A 17552-nucleotide genomic window follows, 5' to 3' on the forward strand; every position below is an offset into this window, starting at 1 on the left:
CAACGGGGCGCGGCCAAAAGCGAAGCGAGACGCGACCCGCGCCCCGGAAGCGGAAGTGGCGGCCATGGCGGCGGGGGAGGAGGGGGAGAGGATGGCGGGGGGCGGCGGGTGCTGCTTGCGGCCCTTCTCCTGCGAGCAGGGGCTGCTCTCGCGGCCGGACGGCTCGGCCGCCTTCCTGCAGGGTGCGCCGGGCCTCCCCTTCCCTTCCCCTGCGCTGCTCTTCCCGGTGTCCCCGCTGCCCCCGTGGCTGAGCGCGCTCCCTCTCCGGCCCCAGGTGACACGTCGGTGCTGGCCGGGCTCTACGGCCCTGCGGAGGTGAAGGGCAGCAAGGAGCTGCCGGACCGGGCGGCGCTGGAGGTGCTGCTGCGCCCCAAGGTGGGGCTGCCAGGTGGGTGACCCCTCCTGCCGGCGCGGGAGGGTCTCGGGGTGTCCCCGCACCTCGGTTGAGCCCTCCCCGGTTCCCTCCGCAGGCGTGATGGAGCGTAGCCGGGAGCAGCTCCTGCGGCGGACCTGCGAGACGGTGGTTTTGGGGGTGCTGCACCCCCGCACCGCCATCACCCTGGTCCTGCAGGTGCTGAGCGATGCCGGCTCCGTATCCTTGAGGGGGGAAGGGAGCCCCTAACGGTGTGCGTTGATAAGTGGGAGGGGGGGTTGGAGCTCTCTTGGTGTTCTGGGGGGTCTCCCCCATCCTTGACCCCCTCCCCAGCTGCTCTCCTGCTGCCTGAACGCTGCCTGCATGGGGCTGCTGGATGCAGGGCTGCCCCTCACGTCCCTTTTCTGCGGTGTCACTTGTGCCCTCGACCCCCACGGTGCCATCATCCTTGATCCCACGACCCGGCAGGAGCAGGTGAGCACCGAGGGGGTCCCCAAGCCCCCTGGGCCCCCCCCGAGCCCTTCTGACCTCCCCACTTTTGCAGGATGCCCGTGCTGTCCTCACTTTTGCGATTGACAGCACTGAGAGGAAGGTGCTGACGGCCACCACCAGAGGCAGCTGCTCCGTGGAGGAGGTGAGGGATTCGGGCACTCCCGAGGGGGTCTTGCGGAGTGTAGTCCCCCCCAGCTGGGGTTCTCCCACCCACCACAGGCTTCCTGTCACCCCCAGATGCAGCAGTGCCTCGTGGCCGCCCAGCGCGCCGCCGACACCATCTTCCAGTTCTATCGTGACTCCGTCCGGCGAAAATACTCCAAGTCCTGATGCCAGGGACACCTCGGGGGCAGCTGGACTGTCCCGCGCCCCCCCCTCCCGCCGTGTGGCCTGGGGCCCCCCCAGTAAACAGTAAAGAATCTTCCTATTGCTGCGCCTCTTGAGTCCATTCAGTGCAGCACGGGCCCCCATCCCACCCGTCCCAAAGTCGGGGGGGACACACAGACGTGTCTGAGGCCCCCCCCCTCCTCCCCCACCGCCGCGGGGGGGCACCCAACATGGCGGCTCCCGGGGTACACCCAAGATGGCAGCGCCCAGGGTGCCCAAGATGGCGGCGTCCGTTGTGGTGCCGCCGCCCTGGGACCTTCCCAAGATGGCGGCGCAGGGCGGGCATTTCCCCTCGAGATCGCAGCGCTCCGCCCCCTCTGGGCGCTGCAGCCAATGGGGAGGCGGCATTGGGACGGACGGCTCGTTGCCGCGGCAACGAGCCCTGAAAGTGGGCGTGGTCGGTGGGGGTCTCGTGGTGCGCATGCGCGGCTTGCGGTACCGAGCGCCGGGGGTGTGCGGGGAAATGGGGGTACAGGGGGGATTTGGGGGATACAATGGCGGGGGGGCGCAAAGAAGAGAGATGGGCCACGAGGCGGGGCCATGGGGGAATATGGGAGTGCAATAACGGGGTGAAATGAGGGGGGGAATAGGGGAAATGCGGGCGGAAAGGGGATGCAATGGGCAAGTGGAGGAATTGGGGTGCATGGGGGAAGAAGGGTGCAATGGGGGGATATGGGGGTGCAAGGGAGAGAGATGGGGGTGTTATGAGGGGCAGCAATGGGGGAACGGAGAATATGGGGGAGCAATGAGGTGGTGCAACGGGGACACGGAGAAACAAGGGTGCATGTGGGGACAGGAGGGTGAAATGGGGTGATACGGGGCGCTATGACGGGGTACGATGGGCTGTAACGTTTGGGGTGTGCTGAGAAGATGGCACAGAGGGGACGCCCGCTCCCCCACTAGGCAGCAGCATGGCAGAGGTGCACATCATCGGGCAGATCGTGGGGGGCAGCGGCTTCCCCCAGCGCCGCCTCTTCTGCAAGTGGGGGCTGCACGCCGGTGAGCCCCAGGGGTTGTTTTTTCTGGGGGGAGGGGCTGTCACCCGGGCAGGGGGTGACACCGCAGCGGCCGTGACCTCTGTGTGTCCCTCCCCTCGTGGCAGGCGGTGCCTGGAAGCTGCTCTCGGGTCTGGGGTCTGGCCAGACACAGGTTGACGACCCCCAGGTTGACGACGTGGCCTATTGGTGTCACCCCCTCGATGTCCATTTTGCCACCAAGGGGCTACAAGGTACCACGTGTGTGTGTGTGTGTGTGTGTGTGTGTCCTGTGTCACCCCTGCCACCCCGGGTCCCTGACCCCCTGTCCTCCCCAGGTTGGCCCAAGCTGCACCTGCAGGTCTGGCACCAGGACGGGCTGGGGCGCAGCGAGGTGCTGGGCTACGGCTTCTGCCACATCCCGGCCACCCCCGGGTGCCACTCGCTGGCCTGCGTCACCTGGCGCCCACGAGGAACCCTGTGGGAACGGCTGAGCCAGAGCCTGGTCGGGGGGGGACCCCAGCTCCGAGCCCCCGAGACCAGCACCACCGGCGCTGCCGATCGGTTCCGGCTCCGCACCGAGGCCGCCGGCACCGTCCACCTGCAGCTCGGGGTCCTGCTGCGGCACTTCGGCCGCTACGGCATCGAGTGCTAGTGGGGGGGGAACAGGGACCCCCGGGACAGGGGGGGAGCCCCTGGGGATGGGGAGACAGGGACTGTTGGGACATGACACCAGAGTCCCCCTGGGATGAGGGGACAGGGACCCCCCAGGGATGAGGGGGTGGGGACCCCTTGGGGACAGGACATAAGGGTTCCCTGGGAATGGGACACTTGAGGCCCCTCGGGGTAGGACATCAGGGATCCCTGGGGACAGGGGCAGTGGGGTCCTTCCCTTGGGGGGTAGGACACTTGTTCCCTGCTCAGACAGGATCCTGGGGGTCCCTCTGAAAATGTCCTGGACCTCTGGGACCGTCCCCAGCCCTGTCACCGCATCTGGGTCAGTGTTGGGGGACGGGCGGGGGGTTGGGGTTTGATGTGGGGTCCCCTTTGTGCCCCCCGTGCACCCGCTCCCTGCTCCTCTGTGAAGTTATTTTTTCTACAATTTCTGTTTTGCCTGTGGTTTGGAGGGGGGGTGTCTGGCAGCGAGGCGGGGTCCTGGGGGTGGCAGGGAGCCCCCCTCTCTCCCCCTTTTTGGGGGGGTCCGAGACACCCGTGAGGGATCCGAGACATCCACGTTCCCGTCGGGGGGGGGGATGAGGAAGCGTCCCAGACGTCTTGGTCCTGAGGGAGGGGGCGGGGGGTGTGTCCCGGACGCCTGGGTCCCTCCTGGGGGGGTCCCGTGGTGGGGGGTGGGGGGGCGGTGTCCCGGCCCGGGGGGGTCCGTGACTCAGTTTCCCTCCCCCCCCCCGGCGCCTCCCGCCGCCCCCGGCCGGGCCCCGCCGAGCGGAAGGGGGGGGCGGCCCCGGGTCCCCCCCCGCGGCGTTTCCTGGGTGGGGCCGCCCCGTTCCGACACCGTCGGCCTCAAAACCCGCCGGGACGGGGCCGGGACCGGGAACCGGGAGCGGGACAGAGCGGCACCGGGTGGGAGGGGGCGAGCTGCGGGGTGCGGGGGGGGGAGGGAGCGTTGTGTATCCAAGTTAGGGGGCAATATCCAGGTTTGGGGGGGTATCCCGGTTAAGAGGGGGATAGTATTCAGGTTTAAGGGGGGGGGTTATCCCGGTTAGGGAAGGGTATCCCAGTTTAGGGGAGTTACATCCCAGTTAAGGAGAGGGCAACCCCCTTAGGGAAAGGTATCCCGGTCTGGGGGGGGGGGGGAGGGGGGTGTGTCCTGGTTTAGAGGGGTATAACCCGGTTTGGGGGGGTTCCCCGGTGGGGGTCCTGGCGGGATGGAGCTGGCAGTGCTGCTGGTGCTGCTGGGGGCGGCCCGGGCGCTCTCCACGTGCCGGTCCTTGGACCTGGAAGCAGCGCGAAGGAAACGCATCGAGGCGGTTCGGGGCCAGATCCTGAGCAAGCTCCGCTTAGCAGCCCCCCCGGCCGACGAACCCCCGCCCTGGCCCCTGCCCGACGACGTTCGAGCCCTTTACAACAGTACCCAGGAGCTGCTGCGGCAGCGGGCGCTGCTGCGGCCCCCTGAGGACCCCGAGGAATATTACGCCAAGGAGCTGCATCGCTTCCCCATGGAGACCCCTGGGGAGGGTGAGTGGGGGCTGCCCGGGGTAGGGGGGAGGCTGGCCGGTCTCGGGGGGGGTTGTAGCATCCAGTGGTGGGTGGTGGTCAGAGCCCAGAGGCTGCTGAGCGTGGGGAGCAGCAGTGATGCCCAGATGCCTGGGTCCTCTGTGGCCCGGACGCCTGGGTCCCCCCAGCTGGACGCCTGGATCCCCACCAGCAGCTCCTCCCGGCCACAGTGGCCTCGGGGATGTGCCGGACGTTGTGGTTTGCTGAGTAATTCCCGGCTCTGAGGAACCTTTGTTGGGCTCGAGGAGGCCTGGCTGGACCCACAGCTCCCTGGGGGGGGGTGGCCGTGGGGACACCTGGGTCCCCTTAGTTGGAGGGGGGGGCGAGGGTTCCCACAGCCTCGGGGTGTCCATGTCACCACCCAAGACTGGGTCCAGGCTGTGCACATGGGGGGGGGGAGCTGGGGGAAAGCAAAGCTGTGCGGCCATCACTCCGCTCCAGAGTGAACGCGGGTGACAGCACTGTCCCCGCAGGCCTGCTGGAGCGCTGGCGCCCCACCCCCCGCAGCACCTTCTTCGTCTTCAACGCGTCGCGGGTGCGGGGAGAGCTGCGGGGGGCGGCGCTGCTGCACCGGGCCGAGCTGCGGATGCTGCGGCGGGGGGGGGACGGCCCCAGCGCCCCGCAGCGCCTCGAGCTCTACCAGGTGGGGACATGTGCCGGGAGAGGGGACACAGCTGGGGGCAAAGGACATGTGCAGGGATGTGCACAGGGTTGGGGATGTGCACAGGGTTGGGGACAGGGGGGACAGGTGGGGATGGGTATGTGCACAGGGTCGGGGGGATGCACACAGGGACCCCTGTGGCTGTGCCCTGGAGACATGGGATGCTCTGGGGACCCTTATGGGGACACGAAGAGCTCTGGGGTTCTCTGTGGGGACAGGGAGGGTTCTGGGGACCGCTGGGGGGTTCTGGGGGACTCCGGAGCCCACCTGTTTATGGCTCGGGGTGGCACAGGGCTATGGCAATGCCTCGTGGCGGTACCTGCACGGGCGCTCGGTGCGGGTGACACCAGATGAGGAGTGGCTTTGGTTTGATGTCACAGACGTTGTCCAACAGTGGCTGAGCAGCAGTGGTGAGTGGAGTGTTCCCCTGACCCTCCGCAGTCCCTAAGGAGCCCCCCCCCCAGACCCTCTCATGCCTCCCCCCATATCCCACAGAGCCCCTAGGGTTGTTCAAGCTGAGTGTCCATTGTCCCTGCGAGCCGGGCCCTACAGTCACTGATGAGATGCGCATCTCCATTGAAGGTATTGGGGGACAGACGGACACCCCCTGGGGATGGGGGGATGTCCCTGCGTGTGTCCTGGTGCCACCCCCCCGGTCCCTGCAGGGTTCGAGCAGCAGCGCGGGGACATGCAGAGCATCGCGCAGAAGCACCGGCGCCTCCCGCACCTCCTGGCCATGTCGCTGCCCCCCGACCGTGCCAACGACCTCCACAGCTCCCGCCGCCGCCGCGCCCTCGACATAGACTACTGCTTGGGGTAGGGACCCCTTTCTGGCACCACTGCCCCCCTTGGATTCCCCAGCACCCTCTGGGACCTCCAGGGACCCTCGGCATCCTCTGGGAGCTCTTGGGACCCAAGGGACACCACTGACATGCCCCCAGCATACCCCTGGGACCTCCCTGGAAGGGCTGGGGACCCACAGGAACCCTCCAGAGAGGGCTGGTGACTTTCAGAAATCCCCCAGGGAGTGCTGAGGACCCCCAGGGACCCCCCCGGAAGGTCTGGATCCCCCTTGGGAAGGGCTGGAGAGCCCCAGGGACACCCCAGGAAGGGCTGGGGACCCACAGGGAAGTTGAGGTTCCCCTACAGGGACCCACTAGGAAAATTTGGATCCTCCTTAGGAGGGGCTCAGGAGCTCCAAGGACCCTCCAGAGAGGGTTGGGATCCCCCAGGAAGGGCTGAGAAGCCCCAGGGACCCCCCCCAGCAAGGGTTGAGGGCCCCCAGGGACAGCACCCCATTATTCCTTCCCCCCCAGCACTGAGGAGAAGAACTGCTGCGTGCGGCCCCTGTACATCGACTTCCGCAAGGACCTGCAGTGGAAATGGATCCACGAGCCCAAAGGCTACATGGCCAACTTCTGCCTCGGGCCCTGCCCCTATATCTGGAGCGCGGACACCCAGTACACCAAGGTGGGCCTGGGGAGGGCTGGGACTCCTGGCATGGGAGGGGGGTCCTGGAGAACCTTGGAGGGGGGGGGGGGGGGCGGTGGGTGGTTCTAGAGTGTGCTGAGGATAGGATGGGGAGGTCCTGGTGGTCCCTGGGACAGAAGGGATGGGGGTCCTGGGTGCCTGGGTCCCCTGGGGAGATGAGGAGGGAGCAGCTGGGTCTCTGGGCAGGGGGAATGGGGACAAGAGGGAGGCAAGGGCCACTGCAGGACCCCTCCCTAACCTGGGATCCCCAGGGCAGGGAGGGCTTGGTGAGAATCTCGCCAGCAGGGTCTTCTCCCATTTTCTTGGGGGGAGTCCTTGACACAATTTTTGGGGGGGGCCATCCCTGGGGGGGGGATTATTGCAGGTGCTGGCACTGTACAACCAACACAACCCGGGGGCTTCGGCAGCCCCCTGCTGCGTCCCCCAGACTCTCGACCCTCTCCCCATTGTCTACTACGTGGGGCGCAAGGCACGGGTGGAGCAGCTCTCCAACATGGTGGTCCGTGCTTGCAAGTGCAGCTGACTCCCTCCCCCCCCCGCCCCGGAGCTGCCTCAGCCCTCTCCCTGCTCCCCACCCCAGGCACCTCCACACAAAAAAAACACCTTATTTAATTTTTCAGCCGGTTCTTCCTTTATTTAGGGGTTGTTTTGACTCAACTTCTGCTTTTTTTTTTGGTTGGCGGGGGGGGGGAGAGTGGGAGGAGAAATGGCAGGGGGGGAATGAGGAGGGAAAACTGGGAGGGGAGCAGAAGTGGTGAGGGGGAGAAATGGGAGGGGGGGGGGGGGGGCTGCAGCAGGGACCTAGAAGGACACACAGGTTTGTGATGGCTCCTCCTTTGCAGCCCCCCCAGCCCCATTTCCACCTCCCACCGTGCTCTTGCCAGTGTTTCCCCGCGCCTCCCCGGTGTTGTGCAGACCCCGTGGGGGCGGAAGGGCCCCAGGACAGGCTAAATTTATCCTTCCGGGGGAGGGGGGGCAGGAAACAGGGTGTCCCCCCCCGGGGACAGGGGGGACACAAGGGGGGATGTGGTGACCCGGGACCAATGGCCACCCCTGGCGACTCATGGAGGGGCAGGGGGGAGTCCAGATCCCTCAGGACACCCCCACTCCAAGATGTAGTCATATATTGTGGGTGGTCCAGATCACTGGGGACCCCCCCCCCCCCCATGAGCTGCAGACACGGGCTCCTGGGGGCACTGGGAGGAGCTGTGGAACCGCAGACGCCTGCAAATTGCTCGGGGGGGGAGCATGAGGTGATACCCCCCACGCCTGGGGCTGACTCATGGCCCCCCCCCCCCCCCCCGCCACGGCAATGATAAATAGGGTGTGAGTTTACAGCCCCCGCCCCTGCTCCAAACACCTCGACGCAGAGAGGACCCCAGAGTCCTGGCCCAGTCGTGTCCCCACCCGCAGCCCCATAGCACCAGCTATGGTGCTGGTTGTTCAGGGGGGGTTGTGGGGGGTGGGAACACCCTACTCGAGCTGGGGGGCAGTGCTGGGCTCCTCCTCGTCAAAGTATCGCTCCTCAGCGTCGCGTGAGACGATGTCCAGGTTGTCCAGGTCGGGGTTTTCATCCACTTGGCTGGGGGAAGCAGGGGGAGGCACCGGGGCCAGGAGGGGGGTGGGCTCAATGAGGGTGCCCGGGTCCTGCCCCTCCCCCCCCTTTTTTTCCACGGCCAGGGCATCACCTGTAGTCGAAGTCTCCATCCTCCCCGTCCAGGAAGCGCTGGTACATGCGGCTGGTGAACTCCTCCCGCAGCATCGCCCGCTCGGCTGCGTCGGGGATGTGGGGGTCTGGGGATGAATCCCCCTCCTCATCTGGGGGGTGGGGGGAAGGGTGTCACAGAGGTGTGGCCCTCCCCCCCTCTGTGGAACTCTGAGACACCCACCCCCTCCCGAAATCCCTGTGGAGCCCCCTGACCTCCGCTGTCGCCGTCCCGCAGGCGCTGCCGGTGCAGACGTTGCTGCACAGCCGCCTCCTCCACTGAGCGCAGCAGCAGCCCTGTCAGAGAGGGGTGTCCGGAGGGGCCCCCCAATAAGTGGGAGGGTCTGGGGGGTTCCCCCGGGAATGGCTCAGCCCCCTGGTACTGCCCGATGTAGTGCTGGTAGAGCAGAGGCTCCCGCGCCCGCATCTCCTCCTCGCTGAAGTACTCGCCATCTGGGAAAGAGTAATTAAAAAGGGGAGGGAACAGGACCCCAGAGGAGGGGAAGGGGGCACCTGAGACCCAAAGAAGAGTGGGAAGGGCACCACAGACCAAGGGGAAAGGGGGGGAACCCCAAAATCCCAGGGGAAAATGGCGGGGATGGGGGGGTACACCTCAAAGCCAAAGGGACTCTGGTGTGGGTTGGGAGGTGGGTGGGGTGTGTGTCTGTCAGGGGATGCCCCCCTCCCCACTCTTTACTCATGGGGATCTGGGGGGGTTTGGAGGGGGTATGTGTGTGGGGGAAGGAATGGTGACATGGTTGGGGGATGATAGATCCCACAGGAATGGGGGGAACGCCCACCCCAAGGATCTTGGGTGTCCCCTAAAGACATCAGGGTGCCCCAATACCCTCTGGAGTCTTCAGGGACCACCCCCCCCCCCCGACCCCAGACCCTTGGGGACCCCCTGTCCCCCACCTTTGATGAGCTGTCGCAGGGCAGCAAAGCGGCGGTTGCGGAGGCGGGTGCGGGCAGGGGGGCGGCGGGGACGCCCCCAGGGGCCAGTTTCAGGGCGCCAGCGCTGGGACCCCAGCCCCTCTGGGCAGCCCTCGAGGAAGAGGGGGTCCCCCTCCTTTGTGGAGTCCCTTGTGGGGGACACGGGGTCCCTCTCTGACAGTTTATGGTCCCACTTCAGGGACATGTGGTCCCGTTTGGACATTTTGGGGTCCTGTTTCCTCACTTTCGAGTCCAATGTCTCAGCAAAGTCCCTTTCTGGGGACACTGGGTCCCGCTTCAATGTTTTGGGGTCCTGTTCCGGGGACACGGGGCACCTCTCGGCTGCCGTGGGGTCCAGCTCCTGCTCGCTGACATCGGGGTCCACGTCCGTTTCGGGGTCCCACCTCGCCATGGGCTCTGGCTCCACCGCCATGATGGGATGGGGCGGGCGGGGGGGGGGGTAGTTTTGGGGGACCCTTCCTGGGGACCAGGGGACACCGTTAGCACCCACCTGGGGACAGGGGGACCCCAAAGGATGGGGGACCCCAAGGGAGAATTCCCAAGGGGCCATGGGAATGAGGAAGGACCCCTCAGGACAGTTCAAAACCCTCACGGATTGAGGGGAGGAGCCCCCCCCGATACCTCAGGGAAGTGTGTGGGGGTGATCGCCCACTCAAGGGACCCCAAATCCCTCAGGGAAGTGGGGAAACCCCGCAGGGCCAGGGAGTGTCCCCGGGAAACAGGACCCACAGGGCCGGAGTCTCCGGGAGATCAGGTGGAATCTCGGGGTTTTCCCCCACGCCCCCAGACCCCCCAAAACCCGCTGAGATCCCCCCGGACGCAGCTCGGCCCCTTTTGAATGCGACACCGCCACGCGCGCCGCGCCTCACCCGCCGCCGCCTCCGTCCCGCCGCTGCGTCACTTCCGGGAGCGGCAAACGCGGCCCCTCCCAACCCCGGCCGAAGGTTCCGGGACGCTTCGGTTCCCCCCTTCCCACCACTGAGGTCAAAGGTCAAGGATCGCACCCAAAACCAAAAACCCCGAACTTCACCCCAAAAAGCAGGGGCTGAGAAAGGTGAGATGGGGCGCGCCCACCCTGGGACCCTTAATCTCTTTTCTTAATTGGTATTTTTCTTTCTTTTTTAACTCCCCTGGGAGGGGGGGCTGTGTATGTGACAAAAACGAGTCCAAAACACCCCAAGAAACTTAAAAATGGGAAAAAGAAATTCCTGTAAAACTGTCATCGCCCCCACTGAAGGAAGAGGGCGCAAGAGGTGAGGCCCAAAATGGCCTCAAAATGTGGGGGTTAGGCACTGAAAATGTGGGGAAATTAATGAATCTGGGGGAGTCAAAAAGAAGGAAAACTGCCCTAAATGGGAGGAAAATGGCCCCAAAAAGGAAACGCGGCCCAAAACCACATGGGGGGAGGTGATGGAGAGTGGAGAGGTGACCCAAAGAAGGGGATCCAACCATTTGAGTCTTTTTCGAGGTTAAAAATAATCTTTTCCTTTTTTTTTTTAACAGACGGAGAACAAAAAACCGCAAGGTTCCGGGGGGGGGGCACACACACACGGGGGGAAGGGGGGGCGAGGGGTGGTCACTGGGCACTGGTCCCCCCCTGGGAACTGCTGTAGCCCCCGTAGTCGTAGGTGCCGTAGTAGGGGGGCCAGGGGCTCTGGTGCTGGTAGTACTGGCTCCACTGCTGGGCATACTGGGGGAGGGAAGGGGGGGAAAAGAGGGGTCAGCACCCCCATAAAAAGGGGAGGATTGCCCCAAAATCCTCTCCCTGAGAAAAGAGGGTTCCCCCCCAAATCCCACCCCCATCCTCTCCAAAATCAGCTTTTTTTTCCCTTCCCACAATTCCTTCCCCCAGAAAATGTGTTTTCACCCCCAAATCCCATCTCCTTTTTCCCCCAAAATTTACCCCAAATCCCATCTTCGCCTTCCTAAAAATAATATCACCTCAAAAACCCACCTCCATTCTCCCCAAATCACCATTTCTCACCCCAAAATCCCATCCCTTTCCTCCCAAAAGTGGAGTTCTACCCCAAAATCCCATCCCCTCTTTCCCAAAAGGAGCTTCAACCCAGAACTCCATCCCTTTTCTCTCAAAAGTTTCACCCCCCAAATCCATCTTCATTTCCCCAAAAATGTGCCTTCACCCCTAAAACCCCAAACCCCTTTTCCCTCCCCTAAACTCCCCCACCCCCTCCCCAAACTGGGGTTCTCCCCGGTGCCCCCCAAACCCAGGGTTCTTGTGGGGGAGTGAACCCCCCCAGAAACAGTGTGACCCTACCCAAAAACAGTGGGGACCCCTCCCCGAAGGTGCCCCCCCCCTCACCTGCTGGTACTGCCCGTAGCTCTGCCCATAGCTCTGCCCGGCGGGTGGGGGGGGCTGGGGGTAGCTCTGCCCGTAGCCACCGTAGCCGCCGTAGCCATAACTGGGGGGGTTGTAGCCACCTTGGCCGTAGCCGCCCTGGAGAGAGGGCTGGGGTCAGAGCCAGGGCTGAGGGGCACGCAGAGGGGTGCGGGGGGTGCGGGGGGCGGTACCTGCTGCCCCTGGCTGTAGCTGGGGGGGGCTGTACTGGTGGGCGGGGTTCCAGCGGTGGGTTTGTAGCCAGGGTTGCCGCGGGCTGGGCTGTAGCCGCCGGTGGCCGGTTGCGCGTTTCGGTTGTAGCCGCCGCGGTTGTTGTCGGCGTCGCGGCTGTTGCTGCCCCAGCGATTGCCGGGGGGGTTGTACCCACCACGGTTGAATCCTACGGGAAAGGGGGAAAGAGATGGGAGGTGGGGGGCAGGCCGTGGGGGGCAGGGAGGAGGGGGGGTCCCCTACCTGTGCTGGTGCCGTGGTAGCCACCGCCGCGGCTCTGGAAGCCGCCCCCGCCGCGGGCCGTGGTGCCGGCGGAGCCGCCGCGGCCGTCGAAGCGCTGGAACCCCCCGCGGCCCCGGAAAGGAGGGGGGGGGCGAGTGGTGGAGTCGAAGCGTTTCTCAGGGGGGGGCCCGGCGCTGCGCCCCTCCTCGTTGTACTGCCGGACCAGCGCCGCCGCCTCCTCCCGCTGCAGCTCCACGAACAGCACCGTGTCCAGGAACTCCCCCGCCTCCGGCAGCGTGAAATTGGCTGCTCCCGGAGGGAAAGGGGTGACAAGGGGGAAAAATCAGCTGCCCCCGCCAGCCCCCAAAGACCAAAAATCCACTCCTTGCACAAATCCCCCGTTGACTCCAAAATAATCCCCATAGACTCCCAAAAAATCCAGCCATGACCCCCAAAAATGCACTCCCTAACCACTAAAAACCACCTCAACTCCAACAAATACCCACAGACTCCCAAAATGCCACCCTGGCACGCCAAAAACCTACAACCTGACCCCCTGAATCCCACCCTGACCCCAAAAACCTGACCACCAAAATACCCACTTCCTGACCCCTCAGAATCCTCCAGCTCCAAATAGATCTCTTCTGACCCTGAAAAACCCACGGCAACACCCCACCCCAGACCCCCCAAAGCCCCCCCTCAGCTCCCCAGAACCCCCACGGACGCCCCCGTTCCCACCCTTCATCTCCAGCACGGCGTGGTCGGGCACGTCCTTGCCCTCCTGGTCGGTGCGCTGCAGCGTGCGGTCGCGCAGGTCGCGGTCGCTGGGGCAGATGACGATGGCTTTGCGCTGGAACCCGGCGAACGGACGCATCTTCCGCCGCTGCGCCGAGCCATACACGTTGGTCTGGGACAACAACCTGGGTTAGGCACATTTTGGCTTCCAAAGGGAGAAGGGAGAGTGCATGGAGAGGGTGGGTGGGCTCTGGGGACACCGGGTTTGGGTTGGGCTGCTGTGGAGGGGGCACCAAGGGATGTGGGGACACCAAGGGACGTGGGGACAGGGATGCTGCTGGAAACAGAAATGTGGAGAGACATCAAGGTGGAATGCCCTGGGGGGACAGGGACACCGATCGACAGGGGATGCAGAGAGACATCCCTGCCCCAGCAGATGCCAAGGGACAGGGATGCCAAGGGACATCTGACACTGGAGACATTAAGGAATGTGGGGACAGTGGACACTAAGGGACGTCCCTGCCCTGGGAGTACAGGTGGACGCTGAAGAATGCCACCAGTCCTGCCACCCTGAGGACACAGGAATGTCTTGGTGCCCTGGGGATGAAAAGGGACACTCCTGGTGACACGGGGACAGTCCCCAGAGGCACCTGGTCGAGGATGTAGTTGCGCTTCTTGCGGGCAGCGATCTGGATGAGGCGGTTCAGGCACTGGGTGGCCTGCTGGATCAGCACGTCCCAGCGCCCCGCGTAGTTCCGCTGCCGCCGCAGCCCCATCACCTGGGGACAGAGGGGACATGGTGACACCCTGGGGACTCGTCACCTGCTGGGGGAAAAGAGCCGGGGTGGGGGGGGAGGTGCAGTCATACCCTCATCTTGTCCATGATGGCGTTGGTCCCCAGGATGTTGTACTTCTTGGAGGGGTTCGCAGCTGCGTGCTTCAGCGCCCAGGTTGTCTTGCCAGCGGCCGGCAAGCCCACCATGAGCAGGATCTGGGGACACAGTGGCAGTGTGGCAGTCCTGTCCCTGTCCCCACCCCAGCAGCCCCCTGTGTCCCCATCCCCACCCCAGTAGCCCCGTGTCTGTCCCCACCTCACACTCAGCCTTGCTCTTGGGCCCCTGGGTGCCGCGGACACGCTCAGCCAGGGGCAGGTGCTGGAGCAGGGTGAAGCCAGGGGGCAGGGGGCAGAAGCTCTGGTCCCGCTGCCCGAAGTTGAACTCGATGGCACAGTTCTTCACCAGGACGTGGGGGAACAGCGCCCGCCCCCCCAGGGCCTCCTTCCGCACCCGGAACGCCACCCCCAGCCACCGCCCGTTCTTCAGGAACGACATCTCCACCTCCTCCCCGCACTCAAAGTCCTGCAGGGGACAAAGGCCGCGTGTCCCCCATGTTGGTGGGGACAGGCACGAGATGTCCCCCGTACTGGTGGGGCACAGGGACCGTGGCGGGTGGTCCTGCAAACCACAGTGGTGGGAAAACCCTCGCTCTGGTGGGGCATGGGAACAGGGCTGGGGATGTCCCCCTCACCAGTGGGGGATCAGGAACAGAGGTGGGACATCCTCCACACCAGTGGGCCACGGGGACACTGGTGGGTACAGCCCCCACATCAGCAGGACATGGTGGTCCCCCACACTGGTGGGACACATAGGATGGTGGTGGGGCTTCTCCCATGCCACAGGGGCACATGGAGGGTGACAGGGACGTTCCCCCTGCTAGCAGGGCATGGGGCAGTGGCAGGGACTCACCAGCAGGCAGGCAATGACGTCGTTTTCAGCAAAGGTCTCCCCGTAATTTTCAAACTTGCAGTTGGTCGACTTCTTACCGGTGCCGCCGTAGCCGTAGGAGAACGGCTCCTCCCCTGGGGGACACACACAAAACCCCCTCAGGTTGAGGAGAAACCCCACCCCCCCCAGAATATGAGGGTGGGGTCAACCAGGCCCCTTACCCAGCTGGGTGCTGCAGGAATCCAGTGACCAGCCCACCCGGACAACGTGGGGGTCTGGCTCGGTAGAGGGCAGGTGCTTGACAGAGATTTCCTCGTTAACCTGGGGTGAAAGTACAGTTTGGGGACAGTGCCACCACCACTGAGAGGGAGGCGGGGACACACTGAGGCGGGTGGCACCTGCTCACCTTCATCTCATAGCAGACACGGCCCTGGCGGGCACCATAGGTGGCCCGGGCACCCGCCCAGAGGTAGGCGAACCCCTCGATGGTCAGGGGGTACCCGCTGTACCGGTCCCGAGCCACCTTGAAGTGCAGGTCACAGTTGTCTGGGGGGGAGGGGACACAAAATATCAGCTGTCACGATGACAAATCAGGGGGCTTTACTCCCTAGCCGCAGCTTTTGGGGCAATAAGGGGGATTTTTCCCCCTCCCCTGCTTTTGGGGCAATTGGGGAGCTTTTTACCCCCCACTACCACTTTGGGGGCAACTGGAGAGGTTCTCCCCCCGCCTCCACCACTTTTGGGGGGCATTCCCTCACCCCCAAGGCCACTTCTGGGGCACTTACAGGTATCAACAGCCACCAGCGTGTCGTCGAAATCCTCCTCCTCGTCCTCAGCCGGCGGCTGCGGTGAGCGGCCCCTGAAGTGGAGACGATGGTGGGGAGGGGGGGACTCAAGAGAGGGGGGCTGCTGAATTTTGGGGGCAGTGCCAAGGTTCCAGGGCTCACCTACCTCTTGTCCTCTCGGTGCTCGTAGTAACCCCTCCCCCGCTGCTCCTCATAGGGCCGCTTGCGGGGCTGGGGGGGACGCGGAGGGGGGGGCGTGGGGTCTGGGGCACTGTAACCCCCTGGGGGAGCGCTGTATGGGGGGGGACCGGGGGTGCTGTAGGGGGTGGGGGGAGTGCTGTAGGCTGGTGGGGTGCTGTAGGTGGGTGGGGGGGTGCTGTAGGGTGGGGGAGTGCTGTATGGGGCAGGGGGAGCGCTGTAACCAGGGGCCGGAGTGGTGTAACTGGCTGGGGGGGCTGTGTAGGTTGGAGGGGTGTAACCAGTGGGGGGCACACCGTAACCGGCGGGGGGGGGGGGCATTGTACGTGGGGGGAGGGGGAATGTTGTAAGGGGGGGCAGGGGTGCTGTAATTGGGGGGGGGGACAGTGTAAGAGGAAGCGGGGGGATCTTCTGGCTTCGGTTCCTGCAGCTTCATCTCTGTGTGGGGGAGGAAATGGGGAAGGGTGAGAGCCAGGACGGCCACAGTGCTGCCAGCAGCCCCCCTTGGCTCCCCCCGGGTACCTTGAGGCAGGACGGGGTGGTCTTGGTCCAAACTTCTCCTCTCATAGCTGGGCTCGGTGTCTGGCTTGAGGCTGCTGTGCTCGTAGGGTTGGTAGCCCTGGGGCTCACTGGTGTCGTTGCCATCTTCGAGACATGGGAAAAAAGCAGTAAATCAGTCAAATGTTACTGGTTTGTTGGGAGCAGGGAACAGGGGATCTCAGGAGGGGCTCAGCAGCTCTACAGGACAGAGGAATCCAGCACCCTGCTGGATCCTGACATCTCAGATTGGCCACTGGCACAGTGGCTGATGAGTGAGTCTGTTCCCCAATGGAAGTGCTGAGGACGCGGGAGAGCAGCTCCCTGCCAGGATGGGGCGGGTCGCTGCACACCCTCAAGCTTCCAGCGCTGCTCTGAGAGTTACAAGCCCTCATCCCTGGGGTCAGTTCCCTGCTGAGCACCCCCAGCTCAGAGGTGGTCTGGAGGCAACTGGGGTCCCTGGAGGGAACCAGAATCTAAAGCCAGGGGGAGCAGACAGGAAAAGGGAGGACCCTGAGAGCCGGGGGCACAGGTCCCCTCATAAAGGGGAAAGCTGAGGACCTCACCTGAGAGAAGGCAGAGGTGACAGGGACCCCGAGGGGAAGGGGAATCAGCTGCTGGGAGCAGCGAGCTAGGACCGGACCCCTGAGGGACTGAAGGGACCCGGGGGGAGGAGGACGGGGCCTCACAAGGAAGGGGGGACCCGGGATCCCTCAGGGAGGCGGGGTCCGGGCACTCGGTCTCCTCAGGAATAGGGGTTCTGGCGAGTTCGTCCCCTCAAGAAAAGGGGGAGCCGGTCCCCACCGGAAAGGGGCTCCCGGGTACTGGCCCCTTGGAGGAGGGAGCGAACCGGGCGCCACAGAGGCCCACCCGAGTGGGGTGCAGGCAGGGTGCCCACCCCGCCCCGTCCCTCAGCGCGGCCCTTACAGTGTCCATCGGGGGGCGGGTCCCCACCGGCAGCTCCGGGCCCCCTCCGGGCCTCCTCCGCCTCCAGCGCCGTCTGCAGCCGTTCGGCCAGCTCAGCCTTGAGGCCGCGGGTGTCCAGGCCGCGGCGCCCCAGCTCCTCCTTCAGCTCGTTCACCCGCAGCCGCCGCACGTCCATGGCCCCAGCGCTCACCGCCGCCCGCCCATCAAGGCGCCACCGATGGGCCCGGCTCAAAATGGCCGCCATCGCCCTCCTCCCCTCCCCGGGCCGCGCCGCTCTGTAAGGCGCGCTGCCATTGGCCTGCCGCCGCTCCGCGCCCTGTAACGCGCCTCCCCATTGCACCACGCCCTGGCCCCGCCCCTCTCCCGCGGTCCCGCCTCTCCCGCCCTGCTCCCGCTCAGTCCCGCTTTGCAAGGCGGGGGTGCATTGGGCGAGAGTGAGAGCGACGTTGTAACGCAGTCTGTTATTGGCTGGAAGGACGATTGTCTCCTCCCCCGGCGCCGGTAGGACCCGCCCCCAGGAGTCGAATTAATGGCCGGAGCCGCGGGCGGGCCCGGCGCCATTGGCGGAAACCCGGAGGCGTCTGCG

The 17552-nt window shown here is 65.2% G+C and overlaps 5 protein-coding genes across 10 annotated transcripts; 3 read left to right on the plus strand and 2 right to left on the minus strand.

The window, feature by feature from the left end:
• The first annotated feature begins 80 nt into the window (after positions 1-80).
• On the plus strand, positions 81-1294 carry EXOSC5 (exosome component 5). The gene is made up of 6 exons (XM_051643913.1): positions 81-182; positions 275-388; positions 471-592; positions 707-847; positions 918-1007; positions 1103-1294. The coding sequence occupies exons 1-6, from the start codon at positions 92-94 to the stop codon at positions 1193-1195; spliced, it is 651 nt and encodes a 216-aa protein (XP_051499873.1). The 5' UTR covers positions 81-91; the 3' UTR covers positions 1196-1294.
• A 361-nt stretch (positions 1295-1655) lies between these two features.
• Positions 1656-3328, plus strand: B9D2 (B9 domain containing 2). 6 transcript variants are annotated; one of them, XM_051643907.1, is made up of 4 exons: positions 1656-1687; positions 2123-2251; positions 2355-2480; positions 2565-3328. In XM_051643907.1, exons 2-4 carry the CDS (start codon positions 2164-2166, stop codon positions 2879-2881), a joined length of 531 nt encoding a protein of 176 aa, XP_051499867.1. In that variant the 5' UTR covers positions 1656-1687; positions 2123-2163; the 3' UTR covers positions 2882-3328. The 6 variants fall into 6 exon arrangements, with proteins under 6 accessions (XP_051499867.1, XP_051499869.1, XP_051499866.1 ...); XM_051643909.1 differs by having other exon boundaries at positions 1660-1667; XM_051643906.1 differs by having other exon boundaries at positions 1662-1687; positions 2156-2251.
• A 742-nt stretch (positions 3329-4070) lies between these two features.
• Positions 4071-7232, plus strand: TGFB1 (transforming growth factor beta 1). The gene is made up of 7 exons (XM_051643917.1): positions 4071-4422; positions 4935-5104; positions 5415-5532; positions 5618-5704; positions 5788-5938; positions 6439-6592; positions 6978-7232. Exons 1-7 carry the CDS (start codon positions 4113-4115, stop codon positions 7134-7136), a joined length of 1149 nt encoding a protein of 382 aa, XP_051499877.1. The 5' UTR covers positions 4071-4112; the 3' UTR covers positions 7137-7232.
• On the minus strand, positions 7218-10159 carry CCDC97 (coiled-coil domain containing 97). The gene is made up of 5 exons (XM_051643918.1): positions 10142-10159; positions 9234-9731; positions 8535-8771; positions 8302-8431; positions 7218-8195 (listed from the first exon to the last, which is right to left on the minus strand). The coding sequence occupies exons 2-5, from the start codon at positions 9682-9684 to the stop codon at positions 8087-8089; spliced, it is 927 nt and encodes a 308-aa protein (XP_051499878.1). The 5' UTR covers positions 9685-9731; positions 10142-10159; the 3' UTR covers positions 7218-8086.
• Positions 10160-10729: 570 nt separating this feature from the next.
• Positions 10730-17207, minus strand: HNRNPUL1 (heterogeneous nuclear ribonucleoprotein U like 1). The gene is given in 16 exon segments (XM_051643916.1): positions 10730-10962; positions 11593-11727; positions 11802-12007; positions 12082-12366; positions 12799-12967; positions 13446-13574; positions 13664-13786; positions 13887-14153; positions 14541-14653; positions 14741-14840; positions 14926-15065; positions 15305-15378; positions 15471-15814; positions 15816-15940; positions 16025-16147; positions 16967-17207. Coding segments are annotated over 16 exon segments (2622 nt in total). The 5' UTR covers positions 17142-17207; the 3' UTR covers positions 10730-10848.
• Positions 17208-17552: the final 345 nt, after the last annotated feature.

The sequence above is a fragment of the Apus apus genome, unplaced genomic scaffold (genome assembly GCF_020740795.1).
Source record: "Apus apus isolate bApuApu2 unplaced genomic scaffold, bApuApu2.pri.cur manual_scaffold_52_ctg1, whole genome shotgun sequence".
Taxonomy (NCBI): Eukaryota; Metazoa; Chordata; class Aves; order Apodiformes; family Apodidae; genus Apus; species Apus apus.

What these genes read in the sequence shown, in the direction of transcription:
- EXOSC5 (XM_051643913.1), top strand. Translation starts at nt 92, where the DNA reads ATGGCGGGGGGCGGCGGGTGCTGCTTGCGGCCCTTCTCCTGCGAGCAG. An exon ending in TGCTGAGCGATGCCGGCTCC is followed by an intron (nt 593 to 706) that starts GTATCCTTGAGG and finishes CCCCCTCCCCAG; the next exon opens with CTGCTCTCCTGCTGCCTGAA. An exon ending in GCAGCTGCTCCGTGGAGGAG is followed by an intron (nt 1,008 to 1,102) that starts GTGAGGGATTCG and finishes TGTCACCCCCAG; the next exon opens with ATGCAGCAGTGCCTCGTGGC.
- TGFB1 (XM_051643917.1), top strand. Translation starts at nt 4,113, where the DNA reads ATGGAGCTGGCAGTGCTGCTGGTGCTGCTGGGGGCGGCCCGGGCGCTC. An exon ending in GATGCGCATCTCCATTGAAG is followed by an intron (nt 5,705 to 5,787) that starts GTATTGGGGGAC and finishes CGGTCCCTGCAG; the next exon opens with GGTTCGAGCAGCAGCGCGGG. An exon ending in CGGACACCCAGTACACCAAG is followed by an intron (nt 6,593 to 6,977) that starts GTGGGCCTGGGG and finishes GGATTATTGCAG; the next exon opens with GTGCTGGCACTGTACAACCA.
- B9D2 (XM_051643907.1), top strand. Translation starts at nt 2,164, where the DNA reads ATGGCAGAGGTGCACATCATCGGGCAGATCGTGGGGGGCAGCGGCTTC. An exon ending in CAAGTGGGGGCTGCACGCCG is followed by an intron (nt 2,252 to 2,354) that starts GTGAGCCCCAGG and finishes CCCTCGTGGCAG; the next exon opens with GCGGTGCCTGGAAGCTGCTC. An exon ending in TGCCACCAAGGGGCTACAAG is followed by an intron (nt 2,481 to 2,564) that starts GTACCACGTGTG and finishes TGTCCTCCCCAG; the next exon opens with GTTGGCCCAAGCTGCACCTG.
- CCDC97 (XM_051643918.1), bottom strand. Translation starts at nt 9,684, where the DNA reads ATGGCGGTGGAGCCAGAGCCCATGGCGAGGTGGGACCCCGAAACGGAC. An exon ending in CCTGCGACAGCTCATCAAAG is followed by an intron (nt 8,772 to 9,233) that starts GTGGGGGACAGG and finishes ACTCTTTCCCAG; the next exon opens with ATGGCGAGTACTTCAGCGAG. An exon ending in GCGGGACGGCGACAGCGGAG is followed by an intron (nt 8,432 to 8,534) that starts GTCAGGGGGCTC and finishes CCCACCCCCCAG; the next exon opens with ATGAGGAGGGGGATTCATCC.